Below are 19,211 nucleotides of genomic sequence, written 5' to 3'. Positions count from 1 at the left end.
AAACCAACAAGGCCATGTGGTAATTGCATCTGTTTCAATATTACATGAAAGATAATCCCTTTAACCATCCAGTCTAGCACCAGCTTAATCATAAACTTCTTTGCTGAGAGGCTCGATGCTCATTAAGTTTCGAATCAGCACAATATTTCTTTGTATTAATTTATCAATAATAATTACATATATTTGCATATGTACATGTAAGGTGTTGTGCTGACGTACGTAAGATTTTACAATACTACATCAAGCAATTTTAATTTTATTGTCCCCCAGTGTAATTCTGTGATGAAACAGACCTTTTTTTATAATGGAATTAAAGACTGGAATAGTCTGCCAGAATATATAAAATTCATTAATAATTTTGTACAATATAAAAAATCTGTAAAAAGTACCTAGTAGAAAGTTATAAAAGTCTAGCAGAAGATGTATATGTGTACTACTAGTGTGTTAGTCACTGTGATCCAATATTTGTCTGTGATAGTTATTAGGTTTATTTAAAAAAGGGCATACTTTAAAAATATTTTTCCTTTTCAACCAAAATCTTGACCAAAGTTAGTTAGATTAGTTTTATTTGTTTTTTAGGGGGGAATGGGTTGTAATTATGTATTTTTTTTATTATTTCTATGGACCCCATTGGAAATAAGCTTTTAGCGTAATGGGCTATCCATAGCTGCGTAGTGCCTCTTATTATTTCTTATGACAAAATTGTGCTCTTTTATCCTGTTTTATGATCTCATTTTATATATGATTTATATGTTATCTCTTAACTGTATGATTTTATTATTTGTATCATGTGCCATGTTCCTGAATGTATAAATAAAATATATAAAAATAAAATGTGACTCATGCCAGTTATAATCACAAATAACAATAATTTAAGTGGTTACTTTTAATGACACAATCAGGTTTAAAATAATTATGGTTTTTCTTTCCATTGAGAGAATAAATTTAAACAAAATAATAATTTCAAGGCAGAATTCGTAAATCAACATTTAGTGGTGTTCAATATTAGCTCTAATCGATAAACGGTAATATGATACGGATTAACCCAGGAATTATCTCTTTGATATTTTTTGTGATGCTGCAAGCGCTATTTATCACGAGATCGAGATGTCTGCAATCTTTTCTTGATCGGCACTAGAATGTCTGGAAAATCGCAGTCCAAAGATGAAAATCTTAAGGACAAGATTAAGAATTTATTCCGGCGTAAACAGGACAGTGCCATTCTTCAGAAAGGCCCTGCTAGAGACTTCTCCACTGTTTTTACACATGAAATTTTGAAGGTTTTTTTTCATTCAATTTTATGCTAAGTCCAAAAATTATGTTTATATTTTTAATTATTTATGACAGTGATTTAATGTTTATTTCACCAGGACTAGTGATGGCTACATGTGGAATACTTTATGTTTTAAAGTCATGGGTTATTGTATTAATTTGTATATTTTTATGTTAAATCTACAAACGTCGCAGGTTAACCAACTTGACAAAGAAGTTCTTGGGGCTACTATAGTTTAGTATCAAAACAGTGCACTGGAAACTTGTGCACCAAGTACTCTAAGATACTACTCAAGTACGCATACTTTTACTGCAAGAATTTATGCTTGATCTGCATTCCGCTGCATACCAGTCTTACCAATATGCCTTTTAACCTTGCCAGAGATTTGCCCCCAACAAAAGAGCCAAGTCAAATATGCTAATACGGGAAAGTTTAGGTTAACATGTTTGCTAAGCTACCCTGGAAATTGTATTGCACTTAGTCTAACCACCTACAGTGTCAAATATATCCCATATTGAACAAGCAGAATAAAATTATATTATGCAAGCCTTTGACCAGCATGATATGATTTTATACAAATTGTTCAATGAATTAAGTAATGAAGCTACATGGATATAATATCCTTTTGATCACATATCCAAAATAAGAACTGGTTAGGGTAAAAAGAATCACTGTTTCATTGACACGCTAATAGTATACTGCTAACAGTCAGCACATCTACACTATGTTTGTATAGCGCAAATGATGTCAGATCAAAATATATGCACAGCTGTGCAATACCCTTTTTACAAAGTCACAAAATATGCATGGGTATATGATAGAGGCTTTTTATACATGTTTAGAAATACTTATTGTGCTCTACAATAAGTTCTTGCAAGATGTTATTCCTTGTGCTTGCATTAATTTGCAAGTTCAAAAAATAGAAAAATTCAATTGCTGACATCTCTTGCATAATCACATTTTGACCTGTGGAAGTTGAGAAGAGAGCTTCTGACAGGTATAAAGCATGTCAGCTGCAAGCAGTTATATTTGCTAGCTAGAATTGGAATTCATTCATGTGCCAAAATAAATCCCTTGAATACTAAACTGTTTTAGGAACAGTTAAGATTTTTAATCATACTTGAAGTAATTAGTGTTTTGTTCAATTTAATTTGCCTTAGCCCTAGTAGAAATAAAGCTAAGAATAGAAGAAAATGAAGCTTTGTAACCAAATTCCGTTTGGCAAGGCAATATAATATGCTAGTGGATGATGCAGAACCCTCTTGTTTTATGTACACATTGAATAATATATAATTGAGCCGCGCCATGACAAAACCAACGTAATGGGTTTGCGACCAGCATGCATCCAGACCAGCCTGCACATCCGCGCAGTCTGATCAGGATCCATCCTGTTTGCATACAAACCCTATTACAAGTAGAGAAACTGATAGCGAACAGCATGGATCCAGATCAGACTGCGTGGATGCGCAGGCTGGTCTGGATCCATGCTGGTTGCAAACCCATTATGTTGGTTTTGTCATGACGCGGCTCATATTATTTTGTTTTGTGCTATATTTTTTTGTAGGATATTGGTCCAGAGAGTCCTGGTAACAACAGAATTAAAACCATAAAAGAGCTTGGAGATGTTGTTCTGAAGAAAAAACTTGAAGAGGTATAGTAGTGTTAATATTTTACCTGACTGGCTTCAAGAAATAAACATTTCTTACTTTGAATTGTATACTTTTCAGGAAATATTACATTGATTTTGATGTCAAAATATTGAATGAATCATTTAGGCAACAAAGTGTTGTGTGTGCAACTTTGTATCACATTAACCAATAAAAATATTCACTAGAAACTTCATTTACATCTTCATGGTCATTATTGTAAGTCTCTGACCAAGATCCGTTGCTTCAGCAAGGATGTTATTGAACCATTTCTGTGTCAACTTTGAAAGTTTTTGCATGGCTTTCTTTGGCTATTTAGCACTTTCAAGAATAAAGTATGCTGTCCATGTACAAGCTCTTGCTTTATTCCTTAACCTTCTGGGTTTCTAGAATGGATTTGCCCTCCTTTGAATTTGGAACAGTCCATTTAAAGTTAGAGGGATTGCAGTATCACAATACAAAAATTAAGTAACAAGTACTTTAGAGCTACACTATACCAGCTCTTTACTGGTGGATATACTGGTTTCAAAGGCTAATCACATATTCACATTCATATTAAGTTGAAAAAGGAAGAAGGAAAATAACTGTATGAGGTTAACTAGATTTTTCCTGGAATGTGAGAAGACTTGGGAATGAGCATTTTTTGTTTATTTTTTTATTTTTTTTTTTTGAATGATCAGATAAAAGTGGTTGCAAAGGGAAATCAATTTAATTTCCAGCAGGTTGAGGATTAAATACCAGCCTACATGTATATAACAAGGACACTGTAGTTTATCAATACTTTTAAGATTTTAAAGGCCCATTATGCATCAGAAATACTTTTATTTCTATTTCTCTAAGGCTTTTTATATTTTGTGTCCAAAAAGTAAGTTATTTGCCAATCACCTGAAACATCTGTTGCTATTTGGCAATTAGTACTACTTTAATGTTTTAGTATTTTATATGGAAGTCATAATGCTACTTTGTTGACATTTTGCCACTTTTATGACAAATCATTTCACTACTTTCTTCAGGCTAACAGCATCTTACATGCTCTAAATCAGTTATTTAAACATTACAAAACTCATATTTGCCCTTTCTAAAGAAAGAAAAAATAATTCAGTTCTGAGGCACAATGTGCCTCTAATTAAACACTTGTGTGTTTACTGCAACATTGTTTATGATAAAGTGATATTGGTATTTGACTGTAAAAGTTGTTTTTTGGTATTTGACTGTAGAAGTTGTTTTGCTACTTGAAATAAAATGTGATTTACAAAAATACCAATGTTATTTTAATATGTTTTTTGCCCTCTATTTTAAAAGAATGCCATAGAGGCAGTATGGTGCAGCATACAAGATTTGTTTTTGCCACAGACCGTGTCAGAAAAGAGACATGTTGCCCTCCAATTTCTGATGTACCTTCTGGAAGGTCAGGTAATGTGATGATTTATTCAATTTATCATTTACATTTTCTTTATTAATAGATTTTGAGAAAAATACAAATATCGTCAAAGCGAGCAATTGAGAAGGTTTTAAAATATTTAGTTTGTTTCTTTTGTTAAAAACGAACTAAAATAAATTAAGTATAAACTAAAACTTTTATAATTATTCACTACAAAAGTTATTGATAATCACACATACTCCATGTTATATTGATTTTATTTTTGCTCCATATCTTAAATGCTCACTTTTTCACTCATTAGTTAGAACTGTTACAACAGGCATATTATGGAAAAAACTTTACCCGCTAATGTATAGTTAGGATTTTATATTTGAGCCGCGTCACGACAAAACCAACATAATGGGTTTGCATCCGCGCAGTCTGATCAGGATCCATGCTGTTCGCTTACCAACCCTATTACAAGCAGAGAAACTGATAGCGAACAGCATGAATCCTGATCAGACTGCGCGGATGCGCAGGCTGGTCTGGATCCATGCTAGTCGCAAACCCATTATGTTGGTTTTGTTGTGACGCGGCTCATTTGTTTACTTAGATTTTAAGCTGAAAAGAAATAGAACACAGTTGAAGTAGAATTTTAACTTGGATATGGTGTCACATTTTAATTGATTACATTTTCATGTTTTAAAAATCTTCTATTATATTTCAGTACCAGAATCTTGGCAAGCTGAGATGTCATTTCTTCCATGTCATACAAAGTTTAACTCTGCGAGAAAACATTGACGAAAGGTAAGCAATTTTAAAGTTTTTATTTGGGTTTTGTAATATTATGATATTATATCAATAACTCATAGGTTTGTGAGTAACAGTAAACATATTATCCCAGGGAAACTACTCTTATGCCTTGGGTATCAGTATTTGTGTTGTAACTTACTAATCTACCTGTTATTTGATTTATTACCCTGAAGAGCTACTTCATTGGGACAGTGTTTCTTAAGGTTTTTATTTTTCTGATTTTTACTGTGAAAAAAACCCCAAAAAAAACAGTACAAAATTTTTAGATGGTGCACTAGAATTAACAGTAACAATAACTCACCTTGGCCGATAGGAAATTAACATTACAAAAATAGTGAGGGGTAATAACAAACAATGACAAGTATTAACTTCATCTTTATAAACATAAGGTGTGCAAATGTCTACATGCATTTGCAACTGAATAACAAAATAATTGTCAAATCAGGTGGTTCATTTTCTATTTGAATTTATTATCATAAAAAATATTCATAAGGATTGTGATGGGAATTTATAAAATCATATTAACTTGTTAATCACTTTGAATGTTGTTTCAGTGGAAATGGAATTATTTGAAATTTTTATTACATTTTATGGGCATACACATACATTTATAAGATTATACCTTCAAGATAATGGTTAGTGTCAGGAGTATTATGCTTAAACTTAGTATGTACCATTGAAAATATTGATGATTTTTTTTAACATTTCAGGCTTGCTTTATTTCGCATATTGAGTGAGCAAGGAAAATGTTTGCTAGAGTTTGAGGAAGAGGCAGGTAGGTTAAACAGAACAATACTGTTCATAATGTTTGTAATATCTGTATGATGCTCAATGTAAATTGAGCTGCACATTTCACACCATAAAAGAAAGAAGGATATTTTATATCATTGAATAAGAAATACTGTATGTTATATTTTCATGATAATAATTGCAAACCTAATTGTATGTCTCATAATGAAATATAAATTTGATATTGAAATATGTTTGAACTTCATGCTAAAAATTTTCAAGATTCACATTGTGTTTTCCAATATTTCCACAATTTCTGATTCTGTTTGGAATAAGAATAATACACCTTCCTTTGAACCCAATCTAAAAACAACAACACAAAAACACCTGATATGCTAAAATATGTTTGTATTGTTGTTTTTGGTTGTGTCTTGTGTCACACCAGGACAGTAGTATAGATAATATGGCGGCTTTTCAGATTTACTGATATAGGAAGGCCTCAGGGTATTATTCCAGAGTAAAACCACCAATGTTCTGTAAGCTAGCTAGATAGCTTCCTGACATGAAAGAAAGTCCCTTGTGGTATTCAAACCCACAGCTGTGAGTGGCCAATGTTTTGAAGTCAACAACCTTAACCACTAAGCCACTGACACCCCTAAAATATGGTATAACTTATTTTTTTCTTCCTCTGAAAAGTGCCACCTTTAAATAATGTATACCAAATGTGTTTTTGAGAAGTAATTCATGTATATACTGTTTTTGTATAAAGGCATGTTTCTGCTGAGCTGGATGCCAGAAGTGATAGTATGCAGGAAGATCTGTGATTTTCTACCTTTGTTGATAAGTGTGGTCAAGTTTAACGCTGCATACTTAGATGAGGAGGTTGTTTCTGGAATCATCAAGTAAGACTCTGTGATAAATAATTCCTGATTTTACAATATTTACCTCCCTTGCCAAAAGTGACAGCTATTTCGGGGCTAATCTAATGTTATTGACAAAATGTAAAAAAAAAAATCAATAAAAACAGTTGATTTACATTAATTGTCACATTATTTTATACATATTCAGCAGAATATTATTATAGTACAAGATTTTTATCAGTTTTTGTGAAGATGGTAGAATTACGAGAGATTTTTTTATCTTATCTATTGGGAATGACCCCCAATATGACGGAAAGGGGAGATAATAACTGCTATGTGAAAAGCATCTACGTGTATATTGTAGTCATGGAGTTTGATCAATATTATTTTGTTTTGAATTATTTGACATGTATCCATTTGGGTCAGTATCTGGGATTTATAAATTTACTCTGGTGATAAAAAAAAAAGAAAGAAACAACAAAAAAAAACAACGAAACAAACATCATGTGTTTGTAGCTTGATTTATTAGAGATATTAACTAAAGTAGAATTGTTTTTAAGAATTATTCCAATGTATGAATGGTAGAGATAATTTTTACAACTGATCGTTTCATTGTTAAGTAAACAATAATATTGTTGCAAGTGTTCGTTTAAGTTTTGAATAAAGCATGGACAAAATAATTTTTGGTAATTACTCTCTATATTGATTTGGACAATAAAATGTTAAGATTTGTAAATATCTTATTGCAGACAGACATGTGTGATTTGTAACAGACCAAAGGTAGAAGATCAAGTATTTGATGATGAAATTAAGGTAAAAAATTCAATTAATAGTTCCTGTGTTAAAGCTTTGCATGTAGTTTGCTATTAAAAGAATGATTTATAACTTGCATGAAACTGGTTACCATAAAGTGTGGCTGGATAACTTAAGACAGGTTAGTGTTTTAAGTAATGTTTTTAAAGTTTTAAAACACCAAATTATTAAGTATTTGGCGACTACAGTTACACCAAAGTAAGAATATATTCAGGGTTTTAATTCTACCATAGTGCATGCCTGTGGATGAAATAATGCATGGAGAAGAATCTTGGAAACTTTCTCCATTTGTAAAGCTACAAAGTTGTCATATGGCCTCACACTTGACATATGACCTCACATTGTCCGTGTGACATTAAAACACGTCCTGTGTAAATTAAATGAAACATGATGTTTTCGATGTCTAAAATGTTGACATGTTTTTAATTCATTTTGATTTCAGTTAAGTTTGGATCTGATTGCGTCAGTACTTGGTTACAGCTACTTGCCTTCCGATACGCTACAAGATGTGGTTGGGTCCTTATGTAGAATGGTTAATATTCGAAAATACTGTGAACCAAGTTGGGGGGTAAGTTTACAGATTTATGTCAAAGTAGTGCTTATGTCCCTTACAGTTTATGTCAAGTTGTTTTGTGTTATATAAAAGGGTCTTCATAATCAAAGAGTTAAGGTACTTCACTTCAAATAACTTGACTACCAATGTACTAGCTAGCTTTCAGAACCCTTTACCTGCTGAATTTGTAAAATGGATTTTCCCTGCTTTGAAATTTTGGAACAGTCCATTTGAAGTTTAAGGGATTTAATATCAAAAATACAATAATCGAGCTACCAATATTATAGAGCCTGGTCAGACAGCACTTTCAGTTTTAACAGGTAATATGTTACATACGTCTTGATATTTCTTTTTCAGTTGATGAGAAAATTGTTAGGGACACATCTCGGACACAGTACCATATACACCATGTGTAATATGCTACAATCTAGGTAAAAACATTTATCTTGTATTGCATGTGTGTGTCCTTAACTTACTGAATAAAGTAAGATAACAAAATACACATTGTATTGTTCATTTGTTACATGATAAAAGTTTCAGCCACTCTTTCTGAAATGATGAATGGATCAAGTGTTTGACAGCTGTGCAACCTCTGTTAATAGTCTCCTCTGAAAACACATTTTCCAAGAATCACAAGGCATTTATTTCACTGGCTTTTTCAACAAGCGAGTTAATGAATGTATACGAATGTTTGGTTTCTTGTGATTGTTTTCTTGTGAAACCTCAGTAGCTGAATGGTAAAAGACACTTAATTTGCATCAATGTGCCCCTGACTGCTGGGTTTTCATATCCTTCAAGGGGTGTTGAATACATTCATGCAGAAGGAGTGACTGGTCCGTTCCTCAAGCATGGCAGAATTTCTCTGTGCTAATAGATCTCAAACGTTGTGTTAAATGTTTATCTGTCACTGCTGATTCAGAAAACATGTCGGATTAGTACCATTGTCAATCACTTGTAACAGAGAAATTGCAGAGAAATTGGTTTTTATTGATAAGTTATCCAGGAAAGACGGTTGGGCAGATCAAATGCAAAGATCACCCAAAATGTGTTAAAAGCAGCATAAAAACCAGAAAACAAACAGAAAGATATCTAACTGGCAAAATGTTGTTGTTGTTCTTGATTTGGTGATTGTATCTGTAATAATTTCTATAATAATACACAGATAGGAGATATGGTGTCATCCTCCATTAGTAAAGGTGTTACGTCACCATGTGAGCTCAACTGTTTTGACTTGCCAAGACTTTAGAAATACAATATGTTAAATAAAGCTTACCAACTCAATAACATGTCATGAAATTTGAATACTGTGCTGTAAATATTTGTATATATTGTTACTTTGTATTACAGAAAACAGCCTATAGACTATACATTACTGCGTGGTGGAATATTCTACATTGGAATGGCACTATGGGGCTCTAGAAAAGTGGCGTTTCTCAAGCATACCCCAGCTGCTGTCCTACCTTCATTTCTTCATGTATGTTGAATAAATTTAATTTAGATAATTTTTTTCCTGTTTGCTTCATAGAAATTGACAGACTGTAGATTTTTCCTTGTGAGAAAGCTATCCAGCTAGCTTACTGAACGTCAGTGCTTCTACTCTGGTGCCAGTCTGTGCCTGAAATAAAGCACAGAAGGCCATCCTAGGTCCCCCCTTCCCAAAAAAAAAAAAATAAATAATTATATAAATAAATAAATAAATATATTAATTAATTAATTAATAAATAAATATAAAAAAATAAATAAAAAAATAAGAATTAAATATGATAAAAAAATTCTACTTGAAAAATGCTGTTTGTTTTCAAACCACAACAATCCATTTCAACTCTTGATTGTGCAAGAAGCCCATGCAATGATATTAAATTAAGTTACATATTTTGCTATATTACAAAATTACAAAATATTTTCAGTGTTTCTTCCATTAATATACATCTCTGCTTTATATAGTGTCCCTACAGAGTTCACTGTCAATAGAAAGCAGTATTATATAATATTGATTATATTGTAAGTTCGTGACAATAGACTGTGCTTAGAAATAAAAGCCCAATATAGTTAGTATATTATATGATAAAGTATTCATGATAATTAGATTTGTTTTAAAAGGAAGCTAAGGCCAACCTTAAAAAATTCCTTATTTTGAGTTACACAACCCACTATTTTTTTAGGTGGGTAGGTAAACATTTTTTTGTTTCATCTTACTTTATAAGATTTCAAGATTTCAACACTACTGTATATGTAGAGATGTTACTCAAACAAATGCTTGGTATGTTCAAGTAATGAATTTGAAGATAAAGTTAAGTTGCAGCAAATTTCATGAGTTGCTCGGGTACCTCCAAACAAGAAAATCTTGAAGGTCAGCCTAGTAATTTCAATGTGTTCCTATTTGAATAGTTGTTGGGAGGAACTTGCTGAAACTTACAAATTAATTAATTAGCTGATGTATTTTGGGTACTGATATAAATTCTTTCAACTTATTGATTGTGAGTCATAAGTTAGGGCAGTTAAACCTATACATTGATGTATATTACATTTTTACTGCTTTGAAGAGGTTAAAATGTACATGTATTTGAACAGATTGCAGTTATAGCACTACAATCATGAGGGCCATATGTCTGAGTGATTTATGTTCAAACCATCTCAATAGTAAAAAGTGTAATATTGAATGATAATGCAAATAAAATTTATATCATAGAAAAAGTAATCATTTGAAATTTTGATATGATGATTAAGAACCCTGATAGAATATTACTGATAAAATTGGATATATATCTGTAATATTTACTGTGAATTCACTTAATTTGGTGGGCATGAAATTTCGTGGTTTTGTCAAAAAAATTGTTTAAGGGGGTTCTTAGATATATGAATTGTCTGTCTTGCAAAAAAAAAAAAAAAAAAAAAATACAATGCAAATAATGTAATAATATTATTCATACAGAAGACAAAACAATTTTTTTGGGACCTTGAATTTGTGTATTGATGTATCAATGAAAACCACTAAAAAATAAGTACACCATGAATAATGATGATTTTGCAGTATTAGAGATTGTTGTTTTATTTGACAGGTTAGATTTACCTGTCATGATTTTGCAGTATTAGAGATTGTTGTTCTATTTGACAGGTTAGATTTACCTGTCATGATTTTGCAGTATTAGAGATTGTTTTGTTTTTTGAAAGGTTAGATTTACCTGTCATGATTTTGCAGTATTAGAGATTGTTGTTTTATTTGACAGGTTAGATTTACCTGTCATGATTTTGCAGTATTAGAGATTGTTGTTTTATTTGAAAGGTTAGATTTACCTGTCATGATTTTGCAGTATTAGAGATTGTTGTTTTATTTGAAAGGTTAGATTTACCTGTCATGATTTTGCAGTATTAAATATTGTTGTTTTATTTGAAAGGTTAGATTTACCTGTCATGATTTTGCAGTATTCAAGATTGTTGTTTTATTTGACAGGTATTATCATCCGGTAATGCTATGATTGCGTATGAAGTGACTCTGTCTGTTCAAAGGTTGGTGAAGAAATACGGGAAGGATCTCCCAGGATCAACATGGGATATTATCCTAGACATTGTAGAAACTGTACTTAAACAGCTAGATGTAAGTGAGAATATCTTGATATGAAATTTCTCGTTTGAACGTAACTTGTTATAGCGGATTTGTGCAATTTTAGACTGTTTCTTGTTATATGGCATCTTTTTGCAATTTTAGACCATATGGAACAGTCTGTATGGCTGTTTCTATCATATGCAAATAGACCCTTCTCATTTCTGTATAAATAAGCATCATATGATAACAAAACCAGAAAGAAAGGCATCTTTCATCATGCTTATACCAACAAAAAACGATAAGCAAATATTGGTAGTTACATCTTCTCCAGAACTGATAATCTAAATATTTAAAAATCTCAACAGCCAACAGGTGATTCTTTTTTTGTAATGTTTAGTAATGATTAAATATAATTATGCATTTAAAAGATAGTCAGTTTCTTATGGACACTTGCTTATGGATAAAGCATCCAATTACACTGATTGTTTTCAAAGGTTGATTAATTTGTAAGAAAATATAAATTTTTATTACAGCACATAGAAGTAGATTTTAATAAGTTACCTGCTCCATATGTATGGGAATCTATTCTTTCTATGAAAGTGTGGGCTTTATATTATATTATTTCTTTACATAAAGTAAAAAAAAAAAAAAAGAAACCCAGTTATCTTTATCTTTTAATTAAAGAAGATTTCTGTAATTGTTCAAAATATCCTGGGCAAATACCCTGTTATTATAAATATTATAATTGATGCCCTGTCAGTGAAAGAGTTATTACTTTTGAAGAGGGGGGAATAAGCATATCCCCAGGTAAATAAATAATGAAATTTTCTAGCTTTAATTGTTTAAAACAACAGATCTTAGGAGATGAAATATGTGTATGTTCTTATTGAGAACCCAAGTAAATTGTAAAAATGCTAATCTCATAGATATGATCATGTTTGTCATTGTAGACAGCGAAGGACTTGTCTGGTCATCCACAGACTCCGGTGGAACTTCACGATACTCTCACTACTATAGAGCAACTTCACGAACTCGGCCAGTTCTCAGGATCAGTGGATAGATTCTTTACCATCATAGAAATGTGTCCAGCGAAGAGACCGGTATACCCTTTTTAAACAACAGTTTTAGAGTTGTTTTAACGGTAGTTGTATGTGGGACTGCATTTTGATTCAGACGCTGAATCATTAATGAATAATGATTAGAAATTTTTTTAATATTTATCCATGAATTTAGTAATATTATAAAATGAATTTAATCACATCTAAAATGGTTTCCATATCAACCACAATTAGCAATTTAGATGCTAGTGGTCTAAAATATTGGATTTTTTTTTCTTGCGAAATAATTTTGTTCAACCCTTGACTGTGAAAGTAATTCTGGCATCATAGTGAAGTGATGCTACTTAAGGTGAAAGTGATAATTTTACAAGAATGCATATTTGATATGTAAAGAAACAATATTTTTATGTGTAGTTTAATGTCATGATTTTTCTGACCGACCTCATGTTTAACTCATACTAGGACCAAATTGGCATACTTGGTACATGTACAGTCGAAACTGTACTAACGGTCACCTCTTATCGGCGGTCACCTGACCTTAACGGCCGTTAACGAACGACGAAAACCACTCTAATTTATACATCTGTTCAACGGTCACCTGCTGTCCGCGGTCAACGGTCACCTAAAATGCTTCCCGAATCTTAAAGTCGGTCATCTTAAGCGGTCAGCCAGGTGAAACGGCCAGGCAATCTTCTGCGGTCAGCCAGGTGAAACGGCCAGGCAATCTTCTGCGGTCAGCCAGGTGAAACGGCCAGGCAATCTTCTGTCATTTATTTTCAAAGATGACACGTGTCACGGATTAACAAAAGCTACTTGTCAGGTGCTAGATATTAACACAAACCACAACATTTTAAGAAGTTTGCATAATTGCTCATCCGTGTCGTAATTACAAACGTTTGGAACGTCTCAACGCACTTGCAATTCGTTCTTTTGAGTTACTGTACAGTACGCTAGTTTTTTATTTTTCAATTTACCGATTTTAAGAAAAAAAGAAAGAAGAAAAAATGCATTGTCGATGGCAGAAAGAAATTTCAGTTTTTTCCGATTCAGATAAATTTTGCGCGTACATGGTACTTACTAAAGAAATGAAAATGAATTACATCGCCGATTGTCTAAATTCCTCAGTAATAAATTCATAAACACATAACACTTGCTCCATGTGTGAAAATAAAAGTGCATGAATATAATGAGGTCACTGTTAAATCACACCCATTAAGTTTACACACTAGATGACCTCTAAGAGGTAACTAGCGGTCTCTTCAAAGGAATCTTTGATGACAAACCTGTAGCCCTGCTGTTTCAATCCGAAACATCAAAGGAAGTGCCGACACTTAGATGACGTGTACACAATATTCTATTGATCAAAAGTTAGAAAAAGAAACTGTCATACTTTTTTTGTGAAAAAAAAATTACGCATTTTAAATTATTGTGCAAGAAGATATTTTTATGGGATAATTAGTTTCAATTATTGACATAATAAATCGTGAGTGCATTTGTTTATCTGTGTTACATTCATGTAAAGCTTTATATGTTGGAAGGATTGTGTACATGTTAAACCATTAAAAGCATACCTTTGTAACCTGTTGATAATGATGATGATGAATCAGACTGGTTTATTTATACTTAAATTTTACAAAGAAATGAATAATTTATTTGGATAAAAACGGGATCCTCCATTCAGCAGCCACCTGTCTTAAGCAGCCAAAATGACTGCATCCCTTGGCTGGCTGCTTAAGACAGTTTCGACTGTATATTCAATTTAGACTTTGAAATGACTTGAAAAATAAAAGTTTACTTGCTACTAGGCATTCATTTAATAAGATTGCAAAACTTTAAAATTAATTTTTGTAGTTGATGAAATACTGACATTATAATAATAACATAGACAATGTTTGATTTTACAGGAGAATTCGGTGATCCTTTTGATATCTCATCTTGTACAAAATATAGATCCTGTCAAAGAGAGCTGGATCAATAACTTGTGTCATCTTCTAGATAGATATTTTAGGTAAGTTTTATATCATTAGACATAAGAAAAAAGTGGGGTTTTATTTTGTGTAAATTTGTGTTCATGGGTTCTTTAATTTATTTTATTAAATCTGAACTTGGTGATTTGAGTTTGAGTCTGTCTGTACATGTACACTGACAAAACAGTGGAATGTGAGCAAAACTGAATAGGGATAGAGGGCCATCTAACTGTAAACAGAACAAAAGAGGACAATAGAGTTGATTCTGTATCAACAGAGTTAGGGGCTATTGGCACTCTATAGAACAAAAGAAAATTAGAAAAGAATGGGGTTATTCCATTTTGGCTGGACGTCCAGGCATCTGTGTCCTATTGACACATTTTTAATTGGTTTTGATACTGAATATTTTGGTACTTTAAACATAAAGTAAATCTACTTAAGAATTTGATATAATGGAGGTCTACTACAATAATATAACCGACTGCAGGCACACAGTACAGTAATTATTCCTTGTAGCTGAAGTGTGATATTTATTGTATACTTTTACCTGGGGATTTGAATGTGTAATATAACTCAGTTTTGTCTCAGAGTTATTGCCCTTACATAATGTGTAAGACATTCAAATATACATGTGTTGTGTATTTCAGAATTGAAGGAAGAACAAAGATTCGGTTAAAAGCATTAGATGTCTTATCCTTTGTGCTCAGTATTAATAAGCATTTATATGAGGTATGTTGTTGCTTGTATTGTTGTTGTTTATTGTGTTGTCCATGTTGATGTTTGTGTTGTTGTTATGTTAGTGTAAATGTTATTGATAGTGATGATAATTTTGTTGATGTTCATTTTAATATTATGCTGTTTTCCATGTTGTTGTGTATATTTAGTGGTTTATATTTACTTGATTTCAAGATTGTTGAAATTTTTCTTTATCCTCGGCCTGTACTTAAGTTTTCATTACTGGCTTTTTAAAGGAGGAAACATGCTTGTAGTCAATGGATTATTTAGAGAAATTTATATATATCTATCATTGTCTTACATTAATGATAAAAATATGTACTAGCCAAATTTAACCATAACAGGTGCATTTATAAAGTTGTGTGCTATTTTTGCATCATTTGACAGTATATGATGAAGATAACAGGATAAATACATGTATTAGTTGTTCCCTTTTACTTTAAACACAATCGTACATATTGACTATGTGTAGCCGAAACAAACTCTTCTCAAAAATAAAACTGTTAACTAAGCTAAAAACCATAGAAATCCTATAAAACCTGAAAACTGGTGAATACCAGTGTAGATACAAACACCAACTTCAAGTAATCTCCTAGAATCGGGTATGTAAGATTCTGTTTGACAGCCAAGCTGAAATGAATTTGTTGAAACTAAAGTATGATATTGTTTGTATGATAGGAGGATCTCATACACCAAGTAGTATTACCACATCTGTGTCATATTGAGTCAGACGAGAACGTAAACATCAGGAAGTGTTCTGTAGAAATCCTTATTGGTCTTGCTCAGGGTTGCTCACCATCTAGTTTCCTAGATGTCATAAATGTTGTTGAGAAGGTATGTATGGAGTTTTGTTTTTGTTCGTATTAAATTTATAACTCACTAGTATAGGTAGATCAAACCCTACACAAAAGGGGTGTGGTGGCCCTGTGTTAAAGGTTTCTGCCTCTTAATTCAGGGATCCTTGGTGCGAGCCCTACTGGGATCACAACCTTGTTTTTTTCATGTGACACCAGAACTGGTAAGTTCCATGAGACAGAATTGCAAGAAGTGTAGAGAAGCTTAAAGCTTTTATTATTATCAAGTTTAAATAAATGCATTATCAAGTTTAAATAAATGTATTATCAAGCTAAAATAAATGTATTGTCAAGTAAAAATGAATAAATTTAAACTAATCTAAACAACACCTGATTAACTTTGTCTGGTGTGTTTCTTCGAAGGAAAAAAGCAAGTTAGTACTAGTACAAATCCATGACTACATCCAAAGTGAATGCCTGCCATCATATGACTAAAAGTATTGTTTATGTTGTATATAAGCCAAAGTAAACAAACAAACTAGGATGATATTCCGAACATGTTAACACTTTTGTCTGGGTATCATTCATGAAAGGACTTGCAAATTTAGTAAGCAACTGTTTGCTTATACTAAAAGAAAAAACTACAAAAATGTACAAATACAACTTCTCATTTTTTCAACATTACAGATTTTGAATTGTCCATTGGTTGGGCGTCATATATCACCATACCAAGCTGTTGACAGTCCGGAGGTGATTATAGATGAGTCACATCTTATAGATGTCAAAACAGCCGTTGTATTATTAGTAGATTTATTCAAGGTATACACTTTATTATAACATGTAATAATATTATAATTTTAGTTAAGGTTACTGTTATATTGATATTGTTTAATGTGAAATGCTTCCAGATGATTTAAATCTTGAACAGTTTAATTATTCACATAAATCTTCTATATTGATATGTTGATACCCTTTTGTTATATTTCTTGGACCTATGTTCCTAGACATCAGCCCATTTTACTAGAAAAAGAGAGCATTTAATTCATAATGCAGGGATTCCTTATTTGATCTTGGGCAAGACGAAATTTCTATGTGATAAATGACTGTGAACATGGACATATTTTTCACATCATCGATTCAAATATCATACAGAGTTAGTATTCACTCACTTGTGGAGAAATTTGTATTTACTGGTTAGTTATCCAGGTAAACTGGTCAAGATGAATGATTGCTGATAAATTACTCAAAAATGTATTAAAATTGGTGTAAAAACCAGACAAAGCAAACACTGTCATTAGATGGGGAATCAGGTTGATATGGTTGAGGCCACTGTGACTGAACACAGTGTTACCTTCTTTTTTATGCCCCCACAATGCGGGAGCATATAGCGTTGCACTTGTCCGTCCGTCCGTCAATCCGTCAGTCCGTCCGTCCGTACGTCCCGAAATCTTGTGAACGCAACTGCTCTTAAACTGGATTGCAGATTTTGCTTAAACTTACAGGGATGAACAACCTTAATGTGTAGATGGTAGTAAAGGAAGGAATTTTTGCTGCAACCAAATTTAACAGAATTATGGCCCTTTGTTGATTTTTTCACTAGATACTATGTAGAAATTTTGTGAACGCAACTCCTCTTAAACTGGATGGCAGAATTTGCTTAAACTTACAGGGATGAACAACCTTTATGTGTAGATGGTAGTAAAGGAAGGAATTTTCGCTGCGACCAAATTTAACAGAATTATGGCCCTTTGTTGATTTTTTCACTATATACTATGTAGAAATTTTGTGAACGCAACTCCTCTTAAACCGGATGGCAGATTTTGCTTAAACTTACAGGGATGAACAACCTTCAGGTGTAGATGGTAGTAAAGGAAGGAATTTTCGCTGCGACCAAATTTTACAGATTTATGGCCCTTTGTTGATTTTTTCACTATATACTACGTAGAAATTTTGTGAATGCAACTCCTCTTAAACTGGATAGCAGATTTTGCTTAAACTTCCAGGAATGAACAATTTTAATGTGTAGATGGTAATAAAGAAAGGAATTTTTGCTGCAACCAAATTTAACAGAATTATGGCCCTTTTTTGATTTTTTCATTTTATACTATGTTGAAATTTTGTGAATACAACTCCTCTTAAACCAGATGGCAGATGTTGCTTAAACTTCCAGGGATTAACAACCTTAATGTGTAGATGGTAGTAAAGGAAGGAATTTTTGCTGCGACCAAATTTAACAGAATTATGGCCCTTTGTTGATTTTTAGTTTTCAACTTGTGGCACATGTAGTCCAAAAAATATTTGACCTAGAGTCATAAGATTGACAGAACAGTGGCGTGTGGGGGCATCCATGTCCTATGGACACATTTCTAGTTTATATACAGTAAGGCCATACCTTTAGGTTTGTAAAAAGACAATCATGGAACACTGATCATCATTACCATAATATTTGTATTGTACACAGAATGTTCCTTTTATAATTGTATATGAAATGATATGTATTTTTTCAGAGCAAATTGTACACATATCCACCAGGGATATGTGTGAAGTTGTATGATTTATTACTTACACATCTAAACTTACACTTTATGGAACCCAAAGATTACAGTGGAAACACTGCAGGAGCTGTAAGAAAAACAGTAAGTAGAAAGATGTATATACAAGAATGTTTAATAGTATCTGAAATAGTGTGGTTGTTTTTTATCACCTTATGTTACTTTTTCTGACCAAATTGTAAATGTCATTTTGTGTTCCATAGGTGGTCATTTATGAATAGGTATAGTCCAATACACAAGTTGGTTTTTGTTACAGATATTTTCTATATGTTTTCTTTGGCTGACGGTTAAATTATCAATATCATTCTGCATTTTACTGACCACTGATCAAATGCAACAGGTTCAAGTTATGAACAGGGAGCATATATTGGAAATTCTTGCCATTGCTCTAAATACTGAACATTAAAACTAAAAAAATTACCACTAATACAGTTTTTATTGTAAATGAAGAATGTGTCTGTGTTATATTTAGCATGCAAAAAAAAGTATCGGTATTACTCTCTTTTTGTTTCAG

At 32.2% G+C, this 19,211-nt stretch overlaps 1 protein-coding gene across 4 annotated transcripts in view; it reads left to right on the top strand.

Annotated features, from left to right (window-relative positions):
- Positions 1 to 1,065: 1,065 nt before the first annotated feature.
- LOC132726034 (tuberin-like) overlaps positions 1,066 to 19,211 on the top strand; it is a 53,932-nt gene continuing 35,786 nt past the window's right edge. For all 4 annotated transcript variants that reach the window (XM_060711284.1, XM_060711282.1, XM_060711283.1 and 1 more), the window contains exons 1-17: positions 1,066 to 1,280; positions 2,838 to 2,924; positions 4,222 to 4,332; positions 5,007 to 5,086; positions 5,803 to 5,867; positions 6,591 to 6,723; positions 7,431 to 7,494; positions 7,937 to 8,062; positions 8,405 to 8,478; positions 9,395 to 9,521; positions 11,499 to 11,642; positions 12,542 to 12,691; positions 14,554 to 14,657; positions 15,264 to 15,345; positions 16,030 to 16,185; positions 16,833 to 16,964; positions 18,653 to 18,781. In XM_060711284.1, coding sequence (XP_060567267.1) covers positions 1,140 to 1,280; positions 2,838 to 2,924; positions 4,222 to 4,332; positions 5,007 to 5,086; positions 5,803 to 5,867; positions 6,591 to 6,723; positions 7,431 to 7,494; positions 7,937 to 8,062; positions 8,405 to 8,478; positions 9,395 to 9,521; positions 11,499 to 11,642; positions 12,542 to 12,691; positions 14,554 to 14,657; positions 15,264 to 15,345; positions 16,030 to 16,185; positions 16,833 to 16,964; positions 18,653 to 18,781 — 1,905 coding nt within the window. In that variant the 5' untranslated portion in view covers positions 1,066 to 1,139. The remainder of the gene's footprint in view (positions 1,281 to 2,837; positions 2,925 to 4,221; positions 4,333 to 5,006; positions 5,087 to 5,802; positions 5,868 to 6,590; positions 6,724 to 7,430; positions 7,495 to 7,936; positions 8,063 to 8,404; positions 8,479 to 9,394; positions 9,522 to 11,498; positions 11,643 to 12,541; positions 12,692 to 14,553; positions 14,658 to 15,263; positions 15,346 to 16,029; positions 16,186 to 16,832; positions 16,965 to 18,652; positions 18,782 to 19,211) is intronic.

This window comes from Ruditapes philippinarum, unplaced genomic scaffold (genome assembly GCF_026571515.1).
Source record: "Ruditapes philippinarum isolate M1 unplaced genomic scaffold, ASM2657151v2 ctg5951_1_1_1_1, whole genome shotgun sequence".
NCBI lineage: Eukaryota > Metazoa > Mollusca > Bivalvia > Venerida > Veneridae > Ruditapes > Ruditapes philippinarum.
This window is presented reverse-complemented; position numbering and strand designations above follow the sequence as displayed.